Source organism: Synchytrium microbalum, assembly GCF_006535985.1.
Source record: "Synchytrium microbalum strain JEL517 chromosome Unknown SmJEL517_scf0032, whole genome shotgun sequence".
NCBI classification, from domain to species: domain Eukaryota; kingdom Fungi; phylum Chytridiomycota; class Chytridiomycetes; order Synchytriales; family Synchytriaceae; genus Synchytrium; species Synchytrium microbalum.
The window spans coordinates 118,612-139,693 of record NW_022158381.1 but is presented as its reverse complement, the minus strand read 5'-3'; the positions used below and the strand labels follow the sequence as shown (position 1 = coordinate 139,693).

Genomic DNA, 21,082 nt, shown 5'->3' with positions numbered 1-21,082 from the left:
ACAAATCCCGGTCAGCTGAAGCAAATAATGGCTCTTCAGTCAATCTGCCTTCTCTTGCAACATCTCACGTGAAAATTTTGATTTTCGAAAACACATCTCACCTCAAAGCGATGGGACAAAATCCCATTCCCATTCGGTCCAGTCATTTCAACAATTTTCACCCAACTACTTTTATGCTTCTTCATGCCCTCTTCTAAAGCTTCCAATTCCACTACCATCCAAGGTCTCTTATGACTACGACCGTCTCTGACCTTGACATTTGCATTTGCCTGCCCCTTTGGTTGACTGCGACTACCTTTTTCAGGATTACGAGGCCGTTGTACTCCTTCAGGTGGTTGCTCTTCCATTGAATCAGATGACTTTGTTTTCGACTTTTTATTCTTGACTGGCAATAGACCTTTGGTAAAAAGTAAATCACCTCCATTGTCATCAGTAGGATCATTCGAGGTGCTTCGGGATCGTTTCTTATTATTTCGCTTTGGTGCTGGTGGTGGATCGTCGATTTTATCGTCTTCTTCGATGGGATCATCACGATGGTTCTGCACATCGTCTTCTATATCTCTATCTGGATTGTCAAGTTTATTTGGCGGATTATGCACTGCATATTGTGGTGGAAACGGTCGGTTTGAGTAATTGACGTCTGGTTGCTGTTGTGGCTGTTGCTCTGTCTCTGACGCTGAAGGAGACGGTGATGATGTTGTCTTGCGATTACGTTCATGGAGAATTGGATGAGCCCTAGCCTCGCCTTTATTGGACGGTGGTGGAGGTTCATTATCATCATCGTCGTCATCGTCTTCATTACCAGTCCCTGCCTCACCCATATCTACAACAACGGCGGAAGGTGTTCTATGAGGACGAGACAAGATTAGATCGGTTATTAAGAGTTTTCGCTTAAAAAATGTAATCTTACAGCTTCTTGGTAGGAGAAGCACTAGAAGAAGAGTGCTTCTTCTGATGAGCTGCAGCAGAAGAAGAACCCGACGACTTCGTATTTTGTTTCGAGGGAGAAGACATTTGTTGTGGTGGCACGCCGGCAGTGGCGTCTTGTTGCTTTGATCGTAATGCAGGTACATATTGCTTGACTCTGTCCGGTGAGAGTAGTTTAGATTGTTTCGGACTTGATGATGAAGCAGAGGAATGAGATGAGTGTCGTGGTGGAAGTAACTAAAGGCTGAAAAGTTAGACAACAAAAGCACGGCAGCAATTGCAGATTTTTAGGACGCCACTCTGTACGTAAAATGCAGATTCTTGTAACATACCGTAAACCTCGGTATTGCATCTGGTAAAGTATTAATAGCCAAATTCAGCCACACCAGCACTTCTTCACAAACTTTCTCCACACACTTGTCCCAAGAGTACTCAGTCCTGAATTCACCAACCAGCACCTTATCATTTAAGGTGTCTGCAGCCTATCAAATACAATCAGTTATAATGAGATGTCGAGAAGGAGTCTAGTAATGTCAAGACGCAGAATCAAGCAAATGGAATCCTTCTATAGATCGTACTGACCTTTCTCTGTCGAACACCGAGGTTGTAAAGATACTCATCGTGAGCAGCACATTTCACATTGTTGACTTCCTTGTCTTCCCAGAATTTGGCATCTCCAAGCCGATGAGGATAGACTGATGCAACTTCAACAGCAATCTAAACGGTAGCGAGCTTCAGGATAGGCAAAACACGTCCCATTTCAGCTAAGAGGCTAGTAATATGACAAAATGATGGTTTTCTACCTGTGTTTGAAGCTCGAGCAAGAACGTGTAATATTGTGGCAGACCTCTTTCATTGTCGAACACAATTCCAGATCGTCCAAGCTCGAGTATCTCTTCCATCATACTTCTTCTCTCTTTATATGGAGCCAGCATATCAGATAATTGTCGCATCAAGTCGTATATATAAAAGAGCTGTATCCTGCGACGTGATGCCCCAGCTGTTAGGATATGTGCGTATTCAAGCGGGTCTTTAGCAACCTCCGAGTAGTGATACTCTACGGTATCTACAAGATTCTGTTCAGTATTTGTTTAAATGCACGAGTAAGGAATCGTCCGTCCGACAAATGGCACGTCATCCAAACTGCAACCCAGTGTAAACATCATAAATCCAATAAGGCGTCCAAACTGCACATACCATTTACATGATTGAAATTTGCAGTAGCTATATCTTCATTCCATTCAATCTCTGTAAGATTCGACAATTGCAGAGCTTCGTGAAAGGCGTCTGGATCATTTGGTTTGATGAGTTCATATAGGAGCGTCTTGTATACGACATCGTCCAGAGACAAAGCAGCACGGATATCTAGTCTTGCAGCATTGTCATCCGAGTCTTCATCAGACGACAACAGATGGTCGTTCTGCGTTGATGCGCGAGAAGTCGTCTCTGTTTATGAAAAATGGTGGAAGTAAGATGTTAGATGCATCTAAATATGATTGAACGAATGGAATCTACGCTGGTTGGGCCACCGATCGATAACAAGTTACCTTACCTTGTTTCATTCTCCAAGTGGGGGTTGGTCATTGAACGATCGGGGTCGACACGAAATCGGGGTTGAGAAAGAAAACGTCAAGAAGAACAATAAAAGGATGCAAGGCCATTTTATTAACGTAATTTATTATGAAATCCACTCAGAAAAGTGAAAATAACTTGAAATGGACGTGAACATGTCATAACCAAAAATATACTGGCGAGTGGACGAGTGGACCTTTCGATTTCATATGATACAAAGAAGGGATGTATTTTTCAGTTAACTGACCAATCTCAGGATACCAGTGCCACCAATAACTGTAAACTCGCTTGGAATGCTGGAATCGTAGTCACTCGCATAAACCAACAAACGCTACCAAAACATTTGTTCCAGAGCTTGCAACAGAGTTTGGCCTACTGTGTCAAGGACACATTAGAGGACTCTGCCTCGGTACCAATGAACTGATCGCCTTTCTTTGTCTATTCCGTTTGCATCCCTGCTTCAACTGCTGACTTTCGTACAACTCTTAGAATCGCAGCTAGCCCAAATTCGACAGCAATTGTGTGCAACTTTACCGCACTTTTAAGGGCAAACATACTTTGAAAATAGCTATGGTGCCTTCTTTTGGATCCGCGTCCGCGTGGTTTGCTCTGCTTGCCTCCATCATAATAGCCAGGGCAGGGCCAACATCACTAACAGCCTGTAATGTTATTCCATCCGATGCCGTGTATCCATTGTCAGTTTCTTATGCAACCGAAGAGCTCAACTATTGGAGTTTTGCAGGTATGCACGCATGCAACAGCTTGGCTATATACTGAGTTGACGAACGTCACAAACCTAACACAAACTATTTCCATCACTATCTTCTCATTTGAAACTAAAAATCTCTTCTAGCTACGGAGATTCGGCCCAAATGCATCATCTTCCCTCGCAATGCTTCTGAAATATCAATGGTTGTCAAAACACTACTCCAAACAAACGAGACTTTTTCTGTCAAGTCTGGAGGCCACAATCCAAACCTTGGTTTCAGTAGCTCTTCAGGCATAGGTCAGTTTTGGTGAAGTTCGTTTCTAGTGTTTTCGAGCTAGTGTTTTCGAGCTTTTCACATTCGAAATACTAGTGGTCTCGTTGGCGAAAATCAATGAAGTCACGTACAACCAAGCATCGCAGACTGTTGTAGTTGGTTCTGGCAACAAGTGGCAAGATGTGATTAAAGTTTTGGATCCACTTGGAGTTACTGTCGTGGGAGGCAAGTACTCAAAATTACTACTTTGACAGAGTTCAAGGCCTCTCCATTTGTACTCATCAGAATGGCAACTCTCGAATCATTGTATCGAGACTTGTATGAACTTACAGCTGATGCTTAGGTCGTATTGGTCTTGTTGGTGTTGGTGGCTTGCTCCTAGGCAATGGGCTATCATTCAAGTCAACACAGTATGGATGGGCTTCTAACAACATTGTGAACTACGAGATTGTGCTGGCAGATGGCTCTATTGTAAACGCAAACGCAAATCAAAATTCTGATCTCTTTGCAGTTCTCAAAGGAGGTACGTAAAAATAACAAAATTAAAATTTGCTGGATGCTCTTGAATGAAATTTGACGGTTTTGACAATCCATTCTTAGGTGGAAATAATTTTGGAATTGTCAGTCGATTTACGCTCAAGGCGTATCCTCAAGGACAGGTATGCATTCAAACCAGGTCAATTATCATCTTTTGGCGCGAACAAATCATGCTCTAATCACAAAAGTAACACGTATTAGGTTTGGGGAGGCATCATGACATTTGACAAATCAAAGACTCCTCAAATCATCAAAGCTGTTCGTGACTTTACAGAGCACTATCCTGACGAAAAGGCTGGTATAATCATCACATATGAAAAATCTTCATTGATCAATACTTGGATTTGCTTCTTCTATTATAACGGTGCATCACCAGGAAGTGTCTTTAGGAACTTTACGAGTATTGGGCCATTGTTGAATTCAGCCAAAACACAAACATATTACAGCTTGGTATGGCAGAATGGAAACAAACCTTTTTCTGTTACTGGTGCAGGATGTACTGACAGCAAATTTGCTTTTACAGCTGCAGGGTAACGACATTGGAGTGCTACACGGATTCCGCTATCAAATAGGAACCGAAACACTGCCGTTACCATCATCCGCGAACATCGCCGTCCTACAAACAGCATACGATACCTTCTTTAATATCACGGATACCATCATCTCAACACCATTCTTGATTGGAACAATAGCCTTCCAACCAATCCCCAAAATGCTGGCACAAAAGGCACTCGCTTCAGGAGGTGACTCCTTAAGCTTTGATCCAACCCACGATTATATCATATTCGAGCTGGATTATAGCTGGACTGGTGCTGCCTTTGATACGACAGTTCAGAACGCACTAACTCAAGTATATACAGGTATACGCAATACGTATTTGAGTGGTGTCAATGCTGGAACATTGCCATCCTTGACTTCGTTGCCATTGTTTGCCAATGATGCATATTTGAAGCAAGATTATTTTGGGAGGTTGCCGGTTGCATCCCGTAATGCTGCTAAATTGGCGCAAACAAAGTATGATCCAAAGGGATTTTGGAGTACGAAAACTGGTGGTTTTAAGATTAACTAAACATGCTTATGGAATCATAATTTAATAATAAATCATCTACGGATACATAGGAATTGATTTACGCTTGTTGCACCCCTCTTGTCAATGTACCGCAACTCTTCTGCGAGAATGTTCTCGCTGAAAAGACATCTGAAGATATAGGTGATACATTTTGCTTGTATCTTTTGCCCTCATTGATAAACCATAGTTGTTGCAGTATTGTATCTGTATCGTACTATGGCTACGCTATGATATGTCGTGCCAATCGAGATATCCCTTGCCAATACGGAAATCACGATTCCATATATAGACCCCAACTGTTGGCTCAATTTGAGTTGGAGAAGTTTGACATCATCTGCAAGTGCGACTTGTGTCTTGCAGATGACAGTTACGGGATATCCAATCGTCAAGTACGAGAAGGAATCTTGCTCCGTGTCAAGAATAAAAAGAAAATGGTTAAAAGTGTCGACGCTGCCGTCATTCGTGGAGAACTCGATGCGGTAGAAGCTTCGTACAAATGTGGTTGTACTCAGCCCAAGACTGAGTTGACACTTATTCGCTTCATGATTGGTCGTGTAAAGAGCCATGCTCCTTGCCGCTATCGAGTATAGTAAGAGGGCATGTGCGTCTGCTGGAGGTATCTTCACTGAAAACTAGTGATGGTGCGATCATCAGTCGAGTACCTTTCTGATTGAACAAGTTCGATCGTCTTACCTTCATCGATATTGCTCGCTGGTGAGTTTTGATTTATTTCTTTTCTGGTTCATATGCATGTAAACACTAATGTTCCCATAGCTATGACATGCTTGGAAATGCAAAACGAGCCAAGGCTTGGATTCTTGCTGCTCAAGGTCTCCTTGATTTGACCGTTGGCGAAACTGGGAGGCTGGAAGGCTACCAATTGGAGCTTTAAGCTGGCAACCTTACGAAATATTTGTAGTGTGTGTAATTGCTGTAGAGGAAAAGATGCAGAATGATTTTGTATGTGAAGTAGAAAATAGCAAGCAAGTTGATATGTAGAAAAGCTTTTGAAACACGATGTTCGTCTTCTCTCCTTTATTTGGTCCACAGCACCATGCAAAAAAGAAACCAAATGAACACGAATTGTGCGATAGTTTACACTAGCTCCAAGGCATGCATTTTGGACTCATGCAGATCTCACGTTTATAAGCTAGCGAACGGTACCGAAATTGCCAGCTTTCACCCAAACGAATTCACCTTGTCGCAACCATTCACCAACACATCAACAGCTACCGAAGGTGACGATGGAGCATCAACTCATAAACGCAAACGAAGACGTAAGGAGCCTGCTGCTCCATCAGCACAACAAGAATACGCAGAAAGGGATCATTTGCTGATTCGACATTTCTTGAGTGATGCGCATTCGGAGGTTATGGGGTTTGGACATTATACGAGTGTTGGTGAGACTGGTGGTATAGTTGGAGCTAGTGTATCTGAAAGTGCTGGTATTGATTGGCTTGATGTTGGAAAGGCTGTTGGGGATTGTGATGTTCAAGGTTTGGATATTATAAAGGGTACAGTATACGTTTTTTGGGTCTACAGATTTCTTTCAAGTGATTGTTATTCACTAGAATGGGTATCTATCGCTTAGAGCTTCCAACTGTGGTTGAAACTGTCAAGCTCGTCAACAAACTCTTGACAAACAGTACTAGCTATGGTCTGCAGCTCAAAACCGAGCTCGACGGTGCAGGTTCAGTCATCAATATACCGCCGAATTCGACCTTTCTCATGTCGGATCTGTCGTATGTCGATGCTCTCGTCATTGGTAAAAAAAAGTGACCAGAACCACATTATAAACGAGACGTTTAGCTCACCCATGCCCATCCTTACTTCCCAGGCCACAAATACAACCTAATCGTGATCGACTTCCCATGGCCAAACTCTTCCGTTCACTCCAAATATGATCAGTTGGACCGTTACGATATGTTCAAACTGCCAGTCAATGACCTCATATTTCCAGACGGTCTAGTGGTCTTTTGGATGACGAATACACCGCGCCATCACGAGTTTGTCAGGAATAAGGTCATTAGGGACTGGAAGTTGACGCTATTGGCAGAATGGTATTGGTGTAAAGTTACCAGTGCTGGGGAATGGGTTAGAGATCTTGATGAGTTGGGATCTTTTCATGTTGTGCTGTCATCTTTTTGTGTTCTGATTTTTGGCGTTTTTATTAGTGTTCATCGCAAGCCGTATGAGAAGATCATTATTGCGAGCACGTCAACCACACAATCAATACCATCACCATATGCTATATTCTCTGTGCCGAGTAGTCACCACTCGAGGAAACCGTCTTTAGAAGGTAAGCCATGGGCCGTAGTCAACTGGAATGAGTACTTTCGCTGACACATTGTACTTGATGTAGGCGTGCTGAAACCATATCTACCGAAAGAGTATCGATGCCTGGAATTGTTTGCTAGGAACCTGCTTCCGAATTGGACAAGCTGGGGTAAGTCTATAGGAGAAGATTCAGTGTATTTTCTTTAGCTCACTAGAGTATATCTATTAGGTAATGAGGTTCTCAAGTTTCAAACGGGCTCTTGAGTGAGTGAGTGATGCTGTATGATATCACTGTTGCATATGATTACCTTGTAAGTATGGATGTGTACTTAATATTGCACCATTTCTATTGCGCGAAGTTCAAAATAGTAGTTAGAACAGCTTAGATCAACTGAGAACTACGCGTTACAATTGTCTTTGCAGCCAGATCTGTAACTTTCATGTGTTGTAGTCCTCCACGACTTTCGGTGTTTTTTGCTCAGAAATCGCAGTCTGGTCCAGGCGTCCAGTCATTACTGAACGAGAACGAGGAAGAAACATGTCAGCCGCAGCATCGAACATTAATAATAGTAGCAATAATAGTGCTTCTAGTATGGACGAACTCCCCGTTCTCGTTCCTGAATTACTGCAACATTTATCACCAAGAGAAGACACATCAATCATATCAGACATACTAGATAATGAAAGAAAGACATCGGAATTACGAGCTAGACAACATGAACATACTCGTATCGTCCTTGCCAGTAAGTGCTGTATATGCTGAAGCAGTTGATCAACATCAAACCCACCATGCAGTATCGTTGACTGTCGCTGCTTTTTTAGCTCTGGCCCAAAGACTCCAAGATGCGCAAACTCGACAATTAAATGCATCTACAGAAGCCTCATCATTGAAATATTCTGTCGAATCATCGAAACTGGAATCACAACAAACCAATGTCAAACACGAGTTGAATAGCATTCATCAGTCTATTGGGGATTTAGAAGAGAGATATCAGGCTTATTTGCAGGAGATGCAGGCTCTTGAAGAGGAGGAACGAGTGGAGGCTGGTGTTCCTCCTGATCCGTCATTGTAAGTGTGTGGTTGTGAGTGTGGATACGTCATGAGGCAAAAATGAAGGAGTCGGAAGAGTATGCTGTAATGAATAACTTTTGTGGCAGTCATAACTTTAAATCATTCGTGAAAGTCTATACAAGATTCTTACTGAGATCAATCATTCTCAACAGGCTCAAACTACACATTCTGAAATCGCTGGGAGTTGAAATGATGACTGATGATAAGGGAGTCTATACGCATGCTCATACAAGTATGTCGACCAAAAAACAAACAAACCAGCAGCTAATATACTCATTGAAGTCTTCTCCTTCTCCTAGGATCTGTGGGTCATAACGATATAGTGGTGACGCCCTTTGAAGCCAAGTACTCTGACAAGTATTATGCAGACTTGTTATGGGAGGCTTGTTCTTAACATGTATGCACTATAATGTCGAGGTGTTATATAATATGTAGAATGTAAAGCAATCGCTGTGTACGGTCTAAACGGTATACGCGATGGAAATAAGGATAATTTATATTAGTGGGACTGGCACGTCAAGACCTGGCGTCAAGAGTTGTGTTGGTTTATAAGCGAGATTCCTCGTGATGTTTGCGACTTTTGCGAGAACCAGGCGTTCAAGAAAAAGCACTTCCAACCTAGTAAAGTGTGGGAGTGAATTAAGTGGGCCAGACGTCCAGTGGACAGTAAGAGCAGCTCCTTGTCTAGTATAAAGTGATTCCTGAACTGGGATTTCTAATTATTCAAATCTCTCAAAAACTTTGAACATAGGGCGACGAGAACGACTGCTGTAGATTGAACCAGCAAATAGACCAAATGAATATCGCCGGCAAATCAAACAATGAAGTACTCTTCATCAACTTCAATCAAGACTTTAGGCAAGTTTCCAAATCCGACAAGACATCAAATTCATGCCGTTTTTTGGGAGTTTCACGACTTGAAGAGAGCAGGGAGATGATGGAAGACAATTGATGAATCACTATGTGAATATTGACTAATTCGTATGTATCATGTCACTTCTAGTTGCATATCAGTCGGAACGAGGAAAGGATACAAGATTTACAATTGTGACCCTTTTGGCAAATGTTATGAAAAGAGTTAGTATTGGAGAGGTTTCTTTGGTGTCTTGAGAGCACTGTGTATTCATACTTCTCTTTCATATTCTAGCCGATGGAGGAATGGGTATAGTCGAAATGCTGTTTTGCACCAGTCTCGTTGGTACGTCTCGATTACTTCGAACTAGCCACAACAGGAAGGCAAGCTGATTCAATACTATTATGATCAAATAGCTCTCGTGGGAAGTGGAGAATCACCTGCCTTCTCGCCGAGACGTTTGCAAATCATAAACACGAAGGTGATAACCTCGTTACTATCAACGTGATTAGTTACCGGTAACTCACTATCTACCTTCTTTTCCTTCTTCTCGACGAAAACAGAGACAATCTACCATATGTGAATTGACTCCATTTGTCACTGCAATATTGGCAGTCAAGCTGAATCGAAAGAGACTGATTGTTACTCTAGAAGAACACATCTACATTTACGATATAAGTAACATGAAACTATTGCATACTATCGATACATCACCTAATCCGAATGGTGAGTGCTTAGAGTTGGCTTGCAAAAAAATGGTTCATGACAGAGTCTCCATGGTCTTTGCTAACACTCCATCGCCCTCCAGCATTATGTGCGCTATCCCCATCATCAGACAACTGCTTCCTCGCCTATCCACCAAACACATCAGGCGCAGCCGGTGACCTCCTCATATACGACGCAATCAACCTGCAAGCTGTAAACATCATCCAAGCCCATAAATCACCCCTCTCATGCATCGCCTTCAACTATGACGGTACCATGGTCGCCACCTCATCCGATAAAGGAACAGTCATTCGTGTATTCTCTATACCAACAGGTCAAAAACTTTATCAGTTCAGAAGAGGAACATACCCTGCCAGGATTTATTCTCTATCCTTCAATCTGAATAGCACCTTGTTGAGTGTGTCGAGTAATACGGATACAGTGCATATATACAAGTTGTACAATCATACTGGTAATGGAGCTGGTAGTGTGGATGGCAATAATGGGTTGGGAAGTAGTGGGAATGGTTTGTCGGGTGGTATGGCTGCTAGTGGCGGTAGTTTTGAGGATACTCCGAGGCGGTCTGATAAGAAGTTTAGCTTGTAAGTGCGTTTTGGGCATACACGGTTTTGTTACGTTTCGTTGTTCTTTTGGCTCATTCAAATCCACTCAACAATACCATGTCACAAACAGAAAAACCCCATTAACGAACGCAGTAGGAGCAGTATCATCCTACTTTCTCCCAGACTCTGTGACTGAAATGTGGGATCCACAACGTGATTTCGCACACTGCAAACTACCATCTGGCTCACGAGGAATCCCAAACATGTGTGCCCTCTCCAACACTGCACCACAGGCCATGGTTGTTACAGCCGAAGGATACTTTTATGAATATAATGTCGATTTGGAATTAGGTGGCGAATGTATCCTATTGAAGCAGTATTCGCTCATGGATATCAATGAGGATTTAGTGGGTAGCTCTACTAGATGATGATGAATTATGTTGTGATGATAAAGAGGGGCAAAGACGAGGAGGTTGGATGATTTGAAATAGGGATTTGCTTCGTTTGTCTGTCTTTTGTATATTATTTCGTGGTGTCTTCAGCTGAGTCAACAAGAATATATTGTGAAGGCCTTTTCGGTGTTGATTTGGATGTTTTTGATGTTTCGTTTGCTCTGGACTCAAGTGGCATTGACTTGAATCGCAATTGTCATCAAAACAGAATGCAAATGGAATTCGTTACCTTTCTTCAGTAAGTGAGGCCAAAGACATTTGGCACAAAATCAGATCTACCGCAAGAATTGGTTACTCTAAAACTTTAGCTGCTAGTACGATACACTATTCACTATTTGACCCACACAGGACCTTGAAACATGAAACAAACTAGGTGTCTTTCCGTCAAAACTTGGATATTCATTCCAAAATGACTGTTTGTACGGATTGATGGTTTGGTCGTTTGGAACGTTTCCAGTGCGTGAGGTAGCAGAGTCTCACCAGTCAACATTCGTTTCGATGATGAAAATTGAAAACAAATGCGATTGGCTCATATGTGGCAATGCATTCTATATACAGTTCTTGCATGATTCTAGAATAATGTGATGCCAAAATAACCCAAAAGTGCAATCAGTCCCTCTTCAAAGGACACCCATATATAGACACAGCGGCCTCATTACATTCCAGCCACATACGTTCCACTGCCTGCTTCCACCCATCATGACAATCAGCAGCTGTTCTCGACAAATACCTCATCAACACAAGCACATCCGCACATTCTCGTGCATGCACTTTCTCCACCAAGTATTCAACAACTGATGATACGTCGTCTTCATCGGGTGCTTCATCAGCAGTAGACGATATCCATTCTCCCAACGTGTCTCGAATGTCGGGTATAGAGGTATGTCCCATGAATGGTATTGGTAGTTTGATTACCGGTGGTTCTATTATGGGTATTTGGCGTGGTGGTGCTTTGGGTATTATATGGAGAGGCTCATCTACAATTCCATTCTGCCTCCTGAAGGACTGTTTGATATCCGGTTGTCGCTTTTGAATCTTTTTATTCATGACCTTCTTGATAAGACCACCACTCTTCTTGCTCGTAACTGTTGTCGTAGCAGTGACAGTGGCTTTGTTACGAAGTTTCTCGGCATTCTTTTTCTGTGTGTCAAGTTCCCTCCTTATATCAAGAGGTAGCTGATTATAGACTTCGGGAGGTATAGCAGATAGATCTTGCGGGATTAGTTGACTCATAGTCAACTCCTTCTTCGGAGATATAGTTCGAGCTCGCTTACTGGCATGTTGCTCTTGTTGCTCGTGTTGCTGCTCTAGTTCAAGAGCAAATGCAACTTCACGAGACCGCTTCTGCCCCTCGTAATATTCAAAATACTCTTGCCGTATCTCGGGTGGTAGTTCTGAAAGACTTTCCATATCAATCTCCTACAATATGCGATGGTGTCGATTACACTGTGCGCAAGATCTATTCTGTTCCATTTAGAGTTTTTTTTGTCTCTCACCTCAAAAGTCGGCAAAGGAGCACCTACTTCATTCTTTCCAGCACCAACATTATCGACCTTGTCCAAGACCGGTTTACTAGACGACGACGCAAGACTAGTTGTCCTGCTACCGTAAGGTTTAGCAAGAAATTGCAGCCTCTGCTGCCCATCTTCTCGTCGTTGATCATTATCGAGTTTTGTAATATGAATTCCGACTCCTCGTATTTCATCAGCTGCTACTTGTGACGAGGAGCGGATAGATTTGATTAATTCCCAACCTTCACGAAATATTTGGGCTTTGGTGAATATGTTGAATGACAAGTCTTTCGACTTTGAGAGATTTTCGCAGTGACCACATCCTGCCAAAAAAGATAAATGAGACAGGAGAAGAGAAACAAGGCCAAAAATGTAGTCCGAATACCTAAGATCTTCGGAGGTTCGCCTTCATACAATCTCTTCTTGAGAGTGACATGGATGTGTCTGCCTTTAACACGACATCGGGTCATTCTCTTGTGAATTTCCTCAGCCAATTGATCGAAGAAGGTCTAGAATGGCGTTATGTTGTAAGTCTGTCAAAAAACTATCGTTAAGGCAACGATTCTCTAAGAGACCAGTTACCTCAACTTGCTCATCATTTTGGAACCTCACACCCCAATTAATCTCAGCCCCAATACTTTGTCGAGGCTTATTCACCAAGACCCTTGTATCAATTCCTTTCGCGAAATTAAACAGGGTCTGCCCAGTCTTGTCACCGACTTGGTTCTGGATAGCTCCAAGACCAAGACTGCTCAATTCTTTACATGTGGTGACTTTGATATCTGCCAATTTTCTTTTAGTCCCCCATCCAACACCAGGTAAATCATCAACTTTGACAGATTCCATGAATCGTGGAGTCTCGATACCACCAACCCAAAATGCACCATCCGGTTTAGCCTTCTTTGTAGCCATTCGAGCAGCGACCAGCGATTCTGAAATACCAACAGATGCTGGGCATCCAGTCTCTTTACGAATTTCGGCACGAATCAAGTTAGCCAAAGCCAGTTCTTGACCTTGTCCTCTGCCCGTTATTCTTGACGAGACATCTATATAAGCTGTTAACCAACAAAAATACGGTATCAGCGTCAAGTTGTCCAACATTCGAGAACATTGTATATGATACCTTCATCACAAGATACAGCCTGCACTTCATCAGCGACGGCCAGAAGTGTACGATACAGTTTCCTTGAAACTTCGTCATACTTGTCGAATTCGTAAGGAACTACTTGTAGGTCTGGACACAATTGTCGAGCTTTTCCTACACTACTTCCGTTGGCTATACCGTGCGACCTAAGAAAACAAGTGCTTTAATGAAGGGGACAAAATGTGACATTGAAAAGATAAAAGGTATTCAAAACAGGCATGTACCTGGCAACATAATTACAACTCGCCAACTCTGATGTACTCTTCCCACCGAGACCACTCGAATGCGCGACAGCTACCGGCTTGTTTGCCAATTCTGGATGATCTCGTATATGCACACTGGCAAAGAAACAATCCATATCAATATGAGCTATAGTTCTCAGCTTGGGCTGTTTAGCAGTTGGTTTGGCTGGTCTCGGATAGAATGGAGAGTCGGGCGGCAAGACTTCCATGTTTGCTTTCTCGGCAATGACAAAGTCTATTAAGTCCTGCTTCCATGTGCTCAGGAAGTGGAGACGAGAAGTTGCAAAGTATCTGTCCAAGAAGCCAGGAGCTGCGAACAAAAGAGGCATGAGTAAAGTCATAATCGATGGCCTCATACGTTTCAGAAAACTCAATTACCGGTACAAACGTTAGCCTTGACCCAATCACTATTCATATCCACATCCGGCTTCGGACCAAACCAACTATCATCTCCCTCATCAGATTCCTCCGAGTCGTCGTCTTCAATATCTGCATTCGTGCTAGCTTTCGTGGGTGTCTTTACCAAGCTATCTGATAGATTATTGACGACTTTTGTAGGAGTCTTTGGAAGTGGTCTCAGGAAACCGTCATTGTCCCGCGATGCCGTTGCTTTTGCACTATGCTGTGTTTCACTCGACGTTGCTTTCGACGTGTTTGGTACCGACGACGACGAAGATGACGAGAGAAACATATGACTCCTACTTTTGGTAGTAGTTGTTGTACTACCAGTAGTAAACAACGTGCTCTGTGATGGTGCTAGGAGAGAATACAATCGATAATTGAGATATGAAAGCAGCTTTTGCGCTTCAATAGACTCCAAAATCCAAGACGGTGTGACGACAGGCCGTCTGTGTTGCTTCATCTTCGTATCCGTCATGGTTGTCGCGATTATATGGGTGACTTGAGGTGTCAATTTATCGTGTACTAGTCCTCCGTGTAGAAGAAAGAGCTCTTTCAAGTCCGTCATTGTCATATCACCGACATGGCCGTCAAAGTAAACAATGATTCCTGCAAAGATGTTGGATTGCTTCTGGGTTTGAGCACTAAGGTGGTGAAAAACTTAAATTGTGAGCGAAGTCAGAGCTTCAGTCCACGCAAGATACAGATTTGTTCTCAATAATGCTTCAGATAATCAGATCCTTCATTTTATCAACTGTTGTAACTGTTTGTTTCTTTGCAAGTCACTGTTGACGTTTGCTTGAATCGATGTTTAATGTTCTTACATGTGAGCACTTTGTTCTTGCAACTAGAGGACGAAAGAGGAAGATCAATTAGTATGGTATCTAGATCAATGCTTCTAACTAGGAAACCCTTACCTTTCGATGCTTTTCCTTCATGTAATCTCCAAAGTCATCATAGGCCATCTCTTTTTTAGATCAAGCTTGTAAGGTTGCGGATATACAAGTCAAGGCTAGATCTACTGAGATCTATGCACGGACTGGATTATATGTACATTAATCGAGCAATGAAACGTAGTATCAATCCCAAGCTTCGCGCATCAAGAATTCTGTTTGCTGCTCCTCCTGCTCCTCGCATCGTCAGAGTGTCTGGAGCTTTAAAAATTCGGAGGCGAGCCCAAATGCCTTCTCAGTGTCGCCTATGCAACGCCTGTCAAATATCTACCGGAATCTGTACTGTCGCTTGAATTCAACGTACCGGCTCTTCCTTTCCTCCTAAACTTGGTTGTTACTTTTTGTCGGATCTTCATTTCCAACACACAGAACCGTACCTATTTCTACTGAAAAAACAAATTTATTACGAGATGGCACCTAATCTTAAGGGTCAAGTAGCTATAGTTACAGGAGCTTCTGCCCAAACAGGTCAGTGATGAGGGAGCAAATGTTGTGTGACCGCATTAGTGCACTCACGTTTTTGAGCACTTTAAACGTTTGGAGCGGTTTGATCCTAACGTTTTCGCACTACATCTTTAGGCATTGGCTTCGAAGTCACGAAAAGATTGTTGTCTTGTGGTGCTACAGTCGTCATGACCGACGTTTTAGAAAAGATTGGCAAAGAATCCCAAGCTTTGCTAGAAAACCAGTTCGGGCCAAAGAGAGCACTTTTCCTACGTGCCGACATCACTCAACAACAGTGAGTATCGGTTTTTTCTTACCTTGTTTGGATCAAGCACAAACACTGCTCCTCCTAAACCTGTTTGGATCAGCTGTTGTGGAGTACTAACACGAAATCTATTCCTGTCGGGTAGTGAATTGGAAGGTGTCGTCAAAGAAACTGTCGCAAGATTTGGCCGTTTGGATATCATGTGCAACAACGCTGGTGTTGGTGCCGGCTTTGGTCAAGATTCTCCTGTTTCATCTTGGAAGAACGCAATGGACCTCAACTTGGTCGCAGTCTGCCACGGAACTTGGCTCGCTTTGGAAGAATCTAAACGATCAGGACGTAAAGTGATAGTTGCGTCTACTGCCAGTATGGCTGGAACTTTGCCCTCAAGTTTGAATGTATACAGTGCCAACAAGTTTGCTGTTGTTGGATTCATGGCGTCTGTTGCACGATACGTGGATGCTCAACGCGAAGCTGGTGTACCATACCCAGCTGGTATTCGTTTCGGCAGTGTGTAAGTTGGACCCAATGTATCTGTGTTTGTGGTTTTGTTACATTTTAGCTCTCTGTGTTCTGCTAATGTCAGACGGTTTCCTGTCGTTCTTACACGTCGTCGTGATATAGGTGTCCTGGACCGGTAGCTACCCCAATCACATATCCAAAAGCTCCAATCGGTGTTGATCCCGCAGAATTCAACGCTAGAATGGAAGTCATGCACAGACTCTTTGAGCAGTACGGACCATGGATACCAGGTACAGAGATGAGTGTTCTTTTGTAGTTTTGAAATTCTTGGACGAATTGTGGAGTTGCCTTATTTTGTTTGACATGCCGGATATCGTCGTCTCGGCCCACCCGAAGCACTCTGAAAGACGGCCGAGCTAATAATTTGCATTCCTTCCCAGTCTCTAAAATAGGAGATTGCTACATGAGAATCGTCGAAGACGAAACCCTGAACGGAGCCGCAGTTGAATGCAATAACGTCGATGCAAACTTCAAACCAAACATCTTGCACTTCCCACACATCGACGGGTCTTCAACTCCTCGTAACACTGACAGATTGATACCTGAATTGTTGGCTACCTTGACTCCCGCGAATCAGTCACCCAAAGTCGACCGGTCGTCAATCAACTTGAAGGGCCAAATTGCGCTAGTGACTGGTGAGTTTATTGAAGCAGGACTGGTGATTGTAACTCTCGCTCACTACTTCCTTTTTGAATATTCAGGCGCATCTCGTAAAGATGGAATCGGTTACAATGTCGCAGCAACTCTTTGTGAATTGGGGTATGCATATCTCTCGAGTGGAAAGGACACTATGTATTAGACTCACGCATTTCACCTCTTGTATAGCGCTACCGTCGTTATGACCGATGTGCTCGACGCCGCCGGTTCTGAAGCTCAAGAGGCTTTGGAAGGCAAATACGGAAAAGACCGTGCTCTCTTCTTACGCGTTGATGTCACAAAGACTCATGAAGTGGAAGCACTCTTCCGAGAAATCATAAGACGATACAGCCGTCTTGATGTAGGTTGATTGAATATTACCTTCCGAGTGTAACATACTAACGTATTGGGGTCTAGATTGTCATTAATAATGCTGGATTGTTTGGTAACTTTGGTCCCGATGTACAATACAGCAGATGGAAGAAGGTCATTGATGTTAACTCTACCGGTGTCCTGCACGTCGCATGGTGCACTTTACAGACAGCTTTGGAACTCAAAAAGCCCATCGTAAGTTATCGTTAGGGTGGGGTTTCCTCAAACTGTCAAAGTCGTATCTCTTGAACTTGCCACAAGTACTGTCGACTAATCCACACACCCTTTAAACAGAACTTGGTAAACACTAGCTCAATCGCCGGTCTATACGCAGCTGACCCAGCAATCTACTGTGCCTCCAAATGGGCCGTCACCGGTATCACAGTATCCCTGCCACACTACGTATTCAGTGAAAAAATGATGGGCCGTGCTAGCTACCCTGAAGGAATGCAATTCAATTCCGTTCACCCAGGTATAGAACCTATCCTCTCACTGTTGTTTCAACCACAATTTTCTGACAAGCATCCACAATGTAGGAATCGTCCACACCCAAATGACTCAACCATCTACACCACCACTCGTCGGAGATGCATCCACAGCAGCTGAAGAACTGAATGCACGCTTCAGTGGAGCAGCTGAAGCGTTCAAGGGCTGGGCACCAATGAATGATATCGTTGATTGCTTCCTGCTTCCAATCCAAAACAAAAAGATTAATGGATCGGCTATTGAGTTTGCTAAAGTCCGTAAGTATTATGATGTGGTTTGTGACATTTTGGGATTTGTTAGGAGGCTAATGTTTGATTTCTTGTAGACGAAGGACGTGTTCTCCATCGTTTTCCCCACGTGGAAGGCTCAGAGTACACACTTGTTGAAGCGGCTGAAGTTACACCTGCTAAATTGTAATTTCGCAATCAAAATATTGAGTTAGTTTGAAACCCCTGGATGACGAGTTTGTTAGTTGAAGTTGCATATATCAACCAGCTGGCTCTCCAAGGCAAGAAGTGTAAAATGGAGACTAGGATACATTGAAACGCTGCTCAAACACGTCGAAATCGTGGTTGCACTGACACTACATGGAATGCGACGCAAGACCAAAGTTCAGTCCCAGATTGGAACTGTGGTGAAGCTGAAGGTAAAGGATATTGTCCAAATCAGTAATACAAATGCGTCGTCTGGAGCTATACGGTTTTGACTTGGTGATCTTCGTTTTAGCTTTCATTCCTCGACAGTTCGAATTGGTGCTCGTTGGATGCACTTTGAAAAGAAGATGTTCGCATTGGAGGGCTTTCCATGCAATACGCGAATTCAATATGCTTATTTTCGCTATTGCTGCTCGATGCCTTGTCCCTCTTAAAACCAAACCCATATATTGCTTAGAAGCTCAGCGACCACTCTACCAACAAAGAGCAAGACAATGAAGCCCGTAGGAGACTACTCGCTCTATCTCGTAATAGATAGCCAGCTCCTTCCACCGGGCTCGACACTAGAGCAAAGGGATATAATAACTAGCTTCGTACTACACTCAGGATTTCTACTTTCTACATTTCTACATTTCAGGGACCTCAGCATCTGAATCTTGTTGTAACCTTGTAAACAACGATGAAACCGATAGTGGACTATTCCCTCTACCTCGTAACAGATAGCGAGCTTCTTGGGGTAGGCTCCATAGGTGAAATGGTAAAGGAAGCTATTGCTGGAGGAGTGACACTAGTCCAGCTCCGTGAAAAGAAGATGGATACTGGTGCCTTTATTGAATTGGCTCGCTCCATCAAGGCCATTTGCAAGGAAGCTGGTGTTCCATTGGTAAATTATTGCAACATTTGATGATGTTCCGTTTTGAAACTCAGAGGAACTCTTTTGCTCGTTCATAGTTGATCAACGATAGAATTGATGTGGCTCTCGCAATTGATGCCGATGGAGTACATATTGGGCAGGATGATATGCCTTTGACTGCTGTACGAAAATTATTGGGACCTGACAAGATTATTGGTGTTACTGCTGAGACTCCAGGTATGTCCATCGCATGGTAGACTGTGGAAAGCACGTATTCAACTACTTGAGCTCTCCAATACCCTGATGGTGTTGCTGTGGTTTGGGTTGGCAACTCCAAACTTACTGTTCGCTTCCCAAATAGCACAAGCACTCGAAGCTGCCCGAAACTCGGCAGACTACTTGGGCACCGCCGCAATCTTCCCAACCGTCACAAAAATCCACAAGCCAGGCTTTCAATGCCTCGGAATTCCAGGTGTAAAAGCCATCATGGAGCAAGTCAAAGAACTCAATATCCCCATTGTAACCATTGGAGGTATCAAAATCGATAATGTCGGTGAAGTCATGCGTGGATGTATCGTTACCCGTGCTGATGGAACCCAAGTAAAGTTGAATGGAGTAGCAGTTGTATCTGCTATTACCTTACAACAGGATCCCAAAGCTGCTGCTGCCGCGCTGTTGGCACAAGTCAAGCCTAATGCTGCTGGCATTTATTCGCAGCCCAGTACGAGTGAGACGGACAAGTTTATTTTGAAGATTGGGGAGGCTTTTAAGAATTTGAGGGAGAAGAAGCCGCTGGTTCATAATATTACGAATTTTGTTGCTATGGAGGTGTGTGCCGTGTTTCATTTTAAACCTCAAGTACAAGGTTTTCACAAGTTTTCCTTTTGTGTTCAGATCTCAGCTAACGCAGTCTTGGCTATTGGTGGACTACCTGTCATGGCCCACTGCTTGGAGGAGGCAGCAGACATCACCAAGATCTCGAATGCCCTCGTAATCAATATTGGAACATTGTCTCCACAATGGATTGAGAGCATGCATGCAGCAGCAAAGCAGGTAAGACAAATTACTTCCATTTCGCCTACGAGATTGTGTTTTTTCTTCGCCTACGCCGAATGATCACTGATTTTACTCAAATATTTCTCTTTCAGGCAAACGAGATGTCCATCCCCATCGTACTAGACCCCGTGGGAGCTGGCGCAACTCCCTTCCGTACCAAAACCTGCCTGGATTTAATCACGACTCATAGGCTCAGTATCATCAAAGGAAACGCAGGAGAAATAGCTGCGATTACAGGGGACATACCAGGACTGCAAGTCCGTGGTGTGGAATCTGTAGGAACACTAGCAAATCCAGGACTAGTTGCGAAAATACTATCAAAGCGATCTGGAGCTGTCATAGCTATATCTGGAGCTGTCGATACAATCAGTGATGGGACTAGAGTAGTGCAAGTACGTAATGGGTCGCATTGGATGGGAACGTTTACTGGTAGTGGATGTTCCGCGACGGCTGTCACTGCTTGTTTTGCTGCGGTCGAGCCTGATCGTGTAGTGGCAGCCGTCAGCGCTTTGGTAGCATATGGTATCGCAGGAGAGTTGGCTGATACGAAGGGAGTTGCGGGTCCTCAAAGCTTTCGCATGTCTTTTTTGGACGCGATTTACAACCTCACTGTTGATAAAGTTTTAAGAAATGCCAAAATTGAGCTCATTGAATAAAATATACGTGAATTCATGAATACCCATCCGTCTCGTGCGCTGATTCGTTCTGGTTGTTTCCAAAACTGACAAATCAAACACAACGCTTGCGTGTTCATA

At 43.3% G+C, this 21,082-nt stretch overlaps 5 protein-coding genes across 5 annotated transcripts; 4 read left to right on the top strand and 1 right to left on the bottom strand.

The window, feature by feature from the left end:
- Nucleotides 1-3,069: 3,069 nt before the first annotated feature.
- On the top strand, nt 3,070-7,629 carry SmJEL517_g04582 (uncharacterized protein; the record flags this gene model as incomplete). The annotated part of the gene is made up of 13 exons (XM_031170510.1): nt 3,070-3,241; nt 3,826-4,005; nt 4,083-4,141; nt 4,221-4,469; nt 4,543-5,033; nt 5,378-5,578; nt 5,649-5,704; nt 6,243-6,602; nt 6,680-6,853; nt 6,926-7,199; nt 7,263-7,387; nt 7,451-7,534; nt 7,595-7,629. The coding sequence occupies 13 exons, from the start codon at nt 3,070-3,072 to the stop codon at nt 7,627-7,629; spliced, it is 2,460 nt and encodes an 819-aa protein (XP_031023534.1).
- A 274-nt stretch (nt 7,630-7,903) lies between these two features.
- SmJEL517_g04581 (uncharacterized protein) lies at nt 7,904-8,831 on the top strand (the record flags this gene model as incomplete). Its single annotated transcript, XM_031170509.1, has 4 exons — nt 7,904-8,108; nt 8,188-8,434; nt 8,590-8,669; nt 8,737-8,831. The coding sequence occupies 4 exons, from the start codon at nt 7,904-7,906 to the stop codon at nt 8,829-8,831; spliced, it is 627 nt and encodes a 208-aa protein (XP_031023537.1).
- Nucleotides 8,832-9,587: 756 nt separating this feature from the next.
- On the top strand, nt 9,588-10,986 carry SmJEL517_g04580 (uncharacterized protein; the record flags this gene model as incomplete). The annotated part of the gene is made up of 5 exons (XM_031170508.1): nt 9,588-9,599; nt 9,661-9,771; nt 9,854-10,016; nt 10,099-10,597; nt 10,689-10,986. 5 exons carry the CDS (start codon nt 9,588-9,590, stop codon nt 10,984-10,986), a joined length of 1,083 nt encoding a protein of 360 aa, XP_031023536.1.
- Nucleotides 10,987-11,619: 633 nt separating this feature from the next.
- SmJEL517_g04579 (DNA-directed DNA polymerase) lies at nt 11,620-15,271 on the bottom strand (the record flags this gene model as incomplete). Its single annotated transcript, XM_031170507.1, has 9 exons — nt 11,620-12,429; nt 12,507-12,844; nt 12,907-13,030; nt 13,104-13,576; nt 13,645-13,811; nt 13,890-14,217; nt 14,286-14,950; nt 15,131-15,153; nt 15,224-15,271. 9 exons carry the CDS (start codon nt 15,269-15,271, stop codon nt 11,620-11,622), a joined length of 2,976 nt encoding a protein of 991 aa, XP_031023521.1.
- Nucleotides 15,272-19,097: 3,826 nt separating this feature from the next.
- SmJEL517_g04578 (uncharacterized protein) lies at nt 19,098-20,983 on the top strand (the record flags this gene model as incomplete). The annotated part of the gene is made up of 5 exons (XM_031170506.1): nt 19,098-19,301; nt 19,370-19,508; nt 19,633-20,099; nt 20,166-20,324; nt 20,420-20,983. 5 exons carry the CDS (start codon nt 19,098-19,100, stop codon nt 20,981-20,983), a joined length of 1,533 nt encoding a protein of 510 aa, XP_031023522.1.
- Between the last annotated feature and the right edge of the window lie 99 nt (nt 20,984-21,082).